Here is a 5,186-nt window from a genome sequence, read left to right as displayed (position 1 = left end):
GGCTTTTTTCAATGAAATCCGTACTTTTTTTCAAATTTTGTTTTATTTAAATATCCGGTCAATCTGGCACCCTTACGATAAAGGTTTCTCAGGTTTGAAGAGGTAGCCAGGACGTTGTGCAAGTAGATATACCTGCAAATTTGGAAGCAACTATTAAGAGTCCCCTGGTGCTCCTGAAGAAGAGGGGTTTATATGACCAATTCGAGTTATGGTCCAGAATGGAGATAAGGGTGATAAAACATTAACAGGATTAAGTGATGGTCCGTTTTGCCCGCGTGGTTTACCTGGACCGAGAGGAGAAAAGGGTAATCCAGGTCCGATGGATCTCCCCAGTTATCCTGGTAAAGGGTGCAATCCAGACCTAATAGATCGAATGATGATGCTGGTTTGTCAATGGTAGAAACTCCAGGTCTATAGGGTATCAAGGTCTTCGTGGTCCAAAAGGCGATAAAAGTGGTAGCGGAGATCCTGTTGAACCAGGCCCACCGAGTATTGTTGAATATCCAGGAGACAAAGGAGATGCTGGTACTCCTAGTATATCCGGTTTACCTAAGTCGGACCTAAAGGTGAACCTGGTCCAAAAGGACGTGCTGGCCTTCCGAGTACTCTTTGTTGACCAGATATGGATCACTTAAAGGGACAACGAGTTATTGGATGGCCAGAAAGGTGACATCGGTCCTCCTGGTAATGACGGACAGAAAGGTTTCCTGGGACGCAAGGGTATTCAAGGTTTTCCGGGAGCTCCGGTTTTGCCAGGCTTACAAGATCCTAAAGGTGAAAAGAGAGACACAGATGAACACAGTCTAACTGGTTCTTCAGGATTGACTGGTCCCCCAGGTTCTCCTGGTCCAAAAGGTGACAAACATTTGATTGGTCCAGCTGGGTTAGATGGTCTCAGTGGTCTGCCCGGCGAGGAAGGAGACAGAGGATTTACGGGTGCTCCTGGTATGCCAGGTGAACCTGGCACATAGTCAGAGAATGTTCAAAAGACAAAACCTGGTGCTCCTGGATTGCGAGGAGTGAGTGGTCAATGGTCATCCTAGTTTGAGTGGTGTGCCTGGAGGAAAGAGTGATGTCGGTCTTCCTGGATACGGATGACCAGGTCCGACGGGAGAAAAAGGAGACCATAGTAACCCTGGATTGAATGGATTGGCAGGCATTGATGGACTGATAGGCGATGCTGGCGTGACTGGATTCCCAGGCATGAAAGGAGATAAAGGTACCGTCAACTGGGGCAACATGCAACAATTTCCAACTTCAATGGCTTCTAAAAAACTTATGTTCACAATTAATCCTACCCCTTATGCATCAAAAGTTTAAAGGATGCTGGGGTATCAAATTGGCGTAGTTAGAAAAATTATAGGTTTCTTCAGTTATTCTTAATTTTCTAAAAACATGCGATTTTCACCCTCCTTAGAAAATGGGGTAGCTTGCAACAAACTTTGTTTTCAATGAAAAACTTATGAACACGTACGAAAATTTATAGTTTTTAATATATTAGCGATGCCTTAAAGATCATTACGCATGACAACACCAATTGCAGTAGTTTTTGGGTCTGTAATAACTAATTTTCACATTTTTTCTGAAAATGAAGATGCTGCATACATTTAGGGGTTAAATAATACTACGAAAAATTCTAAAAGCTGAAATCATTAAAATAAATGTTTGGATCAATGAAATTCCAATGTTTACAAACGCGTGATGCAAGACATTCATATTCCAACACATGGAAACGAGATTTACAAGGTATTTCTTTGATTTGCATTTTGTTGCATTTAACCCCAGACACCTAACGGAATTTTAAAAACATTTATTTAAAAAAATTGGGTGATTGTTCGAAAAATATTTTTAAACCAACAATGTTGGTATAACATGAGGAAACCAGTAAAAAGTTTGTAGGTAATATTATCAAGCCGATCCGTCATACTGGGTAAAGTTTTTTTCGGCATAAAAAATGTTAAAATTTGTACTTTTATTGCTCGATTTTTCAAATTTAACATAACAATAAAAAACTTAAGAAAACTAGCTTAAGATGTGAGAAATTATGGCATCATCATTTTGTGATCATTAAAAGATAACTTTATTACAATACATTAAATTAAAAATTGATTTAATGTAGTGTTACATAAATGTTGCATCGAACCCCGCTGTTGCATGATGCCCCGTTTGACGGTAATTTTGATCTTTCAGGATTTCCCGGTTCTCCTGGCATGGATGGTACTTCAGGTCCTGAAGGTGCTCCAGGATTACCAGGTCGTAATGAAGCGAAAGGTTCTAAAGAAGAGACTGGACGTATCGGTGAGCGAAGAGAATGCGGTGAAAAGGGAGGTAAAACAATTTACGGATTGTATTCCAAGGCACGGCAAGTCACCTTGTCTCCCCAGCTTGCTACTATGGATCCATGGGTGCAATTGGACGACTCATGATACAATGCTAAGCTCACCATAAAACAGAAGTTCTGCTCGTGACCAATAAGAGAGTTGTGCCGCATATGGAGATTACAGTTGGAGGGCACACGACATCTTCGAAACCTAAATAATAATATACCTTGGAGTAAGGGTCGACAATCGCTTAAGTTTTGGTGCACATGTCAAATACTGTTGTGAAAGTGCATCGAAAGTTATCGATTCATTGGCCTGGATTATGCCGAACTGCCATGGTCCGAAGAGTAGCAAGAGACGTCTCCTTGCGAGCGTTGCACTGTCCAAACTACGATACGGTGGAGCGGCCTGGAGCTCCGCGATAGAGGTAGAGCGCAACAGATCCAAATTACGCAGCACACATCGGCTGATAGTTTCCTGTGCATACAGGACCATATCAGCAGATGCAGCTTTTGTCATCGCGGGAATGATTCCCATCGATATAGCTCTGGTGGAGGATATGGAGTGTTACAATGCAAGAGCTGTTATAGGAGTGCGTAAAATTCAACGAGCAGCGTCAATGCTCAAGTGGCAGGAACAATGGGACGCATCAAACAACGCAAGATGGACGCATAGGCTAATCCCGCTACTTTCAGACTGGGTAAATCGGAAGTATGGAGAGGTCAACTTCTACCTGACGCAGTTCCTTTCGGGTCATGGGTGCTTTAAGCAATACCTTCATCGGTTTAAGCTTATCAGCTCGCCTTATTGCCCGGAAAGCGTAGATACGGAGGAATCGGCAGAACATGCAATCTTTGTCCATTCGGGGTGGTCGCGACGGGATTCTAGCTTGGTAGTTTCTCAATCGGCCATGTTTTGGTGGTTAGAAATTCTGCGGGAGTGGATGCTGTGACGGGCGTGAGTTACTTTGAAAGCGTTACCTAATCGGCACACGTCTCGATGTCCGCGGGATAGTGGATGCTGTGACGGGTGTGAGTTACTATGAAAGCGTTACCTAACCGGCACACGTCTCGGGGTCTCCCGTATCAGTCTGAAGTTGGCGATAGAGAAAAGGAGAAAGATGATAATGGAGAAAGACCAAAATTGAGAAAGAGGAAAAGGGTGAGATGTATAAGTGCATGAGCACAGCCTACCCCTTGATGTAGTATCATAGGGTGAAACCAAGGGGCACATCTGGCAAACGAAGCCCAATGTGGTTTTAGTGGGATGAACCCACACACGGCAGCAAACACCCGGCTGTTATGGTTTGAAGTCAAATTTCCATCTTGTAAAAAAAAAAGAAAAAAAACAATGCTAAGTAACATTGTACCCCCTACGCCATAAAGTCCATCTGGAGCCACTTGACCTTTGACTTGAACTGTTTAACACACTTAAACTACCGGTTACCGGTGGGAGGTCGTTCCGCGCTTAAGGGCTCCAAGGCAATACTCGTTTCCGAAACCACTATCAGCAATGACCTCATTACAACACGACTCGATGCACAACTTCTCCTCTGACGAGTTAAGCCCCGACATCTCATCGTGTTAAAAGAGGTCCACATTTAGCGCAACTACTAACTTAGGAATCTAGCCCAGGAAGTCCAGAACCACAAAGTGAGTTGTCGACGACACTTTCTCTGGAGGCAAGGCCCCCTGAACCACGTGTAAGACTCAGACCCCTCCAAACCCTCTAGTGTTGATTCAAGTCACCACTCAGCGCAACTACTCAATTTTCAAATCGGTGGCTGTATAAACCCGAAGCGCAAATCGAGCTGTAGACCGCCCTCATCAGGTCGCACTCGCGGTTCGGGCGCATCAATTCCCGAAACGCGTGTCGTACTCTGGCACCTTCAGCACAACACTGTGCCTCCTCGTCTGACACCCCTTGTTCCTGACCCATCTCTCAGTGTTGACCTGTGACATAAGGTCACCACTTTGCGCACCTACTCATTTTGCGAGTCGGTCTAGGAGGCGAACAAGTTGGCGATCGCACTCCCTCCGATCACATCCGCAGTTCAGGGACATAACCCCCGGAACGCGTATTGGACCCTCATCCTAACACCCAAGTACTGGTACCAAAATACCCGGGTGCACCACGTCTTCCGCGCAGATTTGGCAGATCCGTCGACGGCCTCTAGTGGGTTTAGTGATAATTCTCTTAGCCTTACATCTGCAATCGCCGGATTTGCAGACACGTTTCCACCCTGGACCACGAGGAGGTAGAACTACCGGCCCAGAGCAGGCTATATGGCTATGAAAGGAGAAAGATGTATTCCTGGAGAAAAGGGATCACCGGCTTCTGTACAGGATGTTAAAGGAGATAAGGGTGAAGCTGGTCTTCCTGGTTCGTTTGTTAACCTGGCAGGGTCGATTTACCTGGCCTAGATTGTGAAGTCGGTCCAAAGGATATACAAGGCGTACCAGGTCCACCATTCATAGAATATAGCTTATTTCTTGAAAAATTCAGATCAAATAAAAATTTATTCAGATACCATCAAATCCGATGATTTGAATGTCTCCCTGCTACCTGCTTCCACTACTTCCTAGGAAATTTCCTTTAATGGAATTAAAATTCAAATTAGTAAATATAACTTAAATATTCTACAAAAAAAAATATTTATGAGATTTGAGCCAAAACTAATCGTTTTAAGCCCAGTCCCTAAGAAATTCAATAATAACCCGAGCTCGGCTCAGTCTACTTTTCAGTAACTTTTTTTAAATGGAACCAGCCGACCAAAAATGTTCTATGTTCCTTTTTTTTGCAAGCAGATTTTCTCATCACGTTCATAACGTCATCGTTACCAGTACATTTTTCTGAAAATTTAAT

At 43.8% G+C, this 5,186-nt stretch overlaps 1 protein-coding gene across 1 annotated transcript; it reads left to right on the top strand.

The window, feature by feature from the left end:
* Positions 1 to 208: 208 nt before the first annotated feature.
* Positions 209 to 4,582, top strand: LOC129741742 (collagen alpha-1(XXIII) chain-like). Its single transcript, XM_055733521.1, has 5 exons — positions 209 to 341; positions 445 to 602; positions 663 to 954; positions 2,191 to 2,328; positions 4,374 to 4,582. Exons 1-5 carry the CDS (start codon positions 209 to 211, stop codon positions 4,580 to 4,582), a joined length of 930 nt encoding a protein of 309 aa, XP_055589496.1.
* Positions 4,583 to 5,186: the final 604 nt, after the last annotated feature.

The sequence above is a fragment of the Uranotaenia lowii genome, chromosome 2, assembly GCF_029784155.1.
Source record: "Uranotaenia lowii strain MFRU-FL chromosome 2, ASM2978415v1, whole genome shotgun sequence".
In the NCBI taxonomy this organism is placed as follows: Eukaryota; Metazoa; Arthropoda; class Insecta; order Diptera; family Culicidae; genus Uranotaenia; species Uranotaenia lowii.
This window is presented reverse-complemented; position numbering and strand designations above follow the sequence as displayed.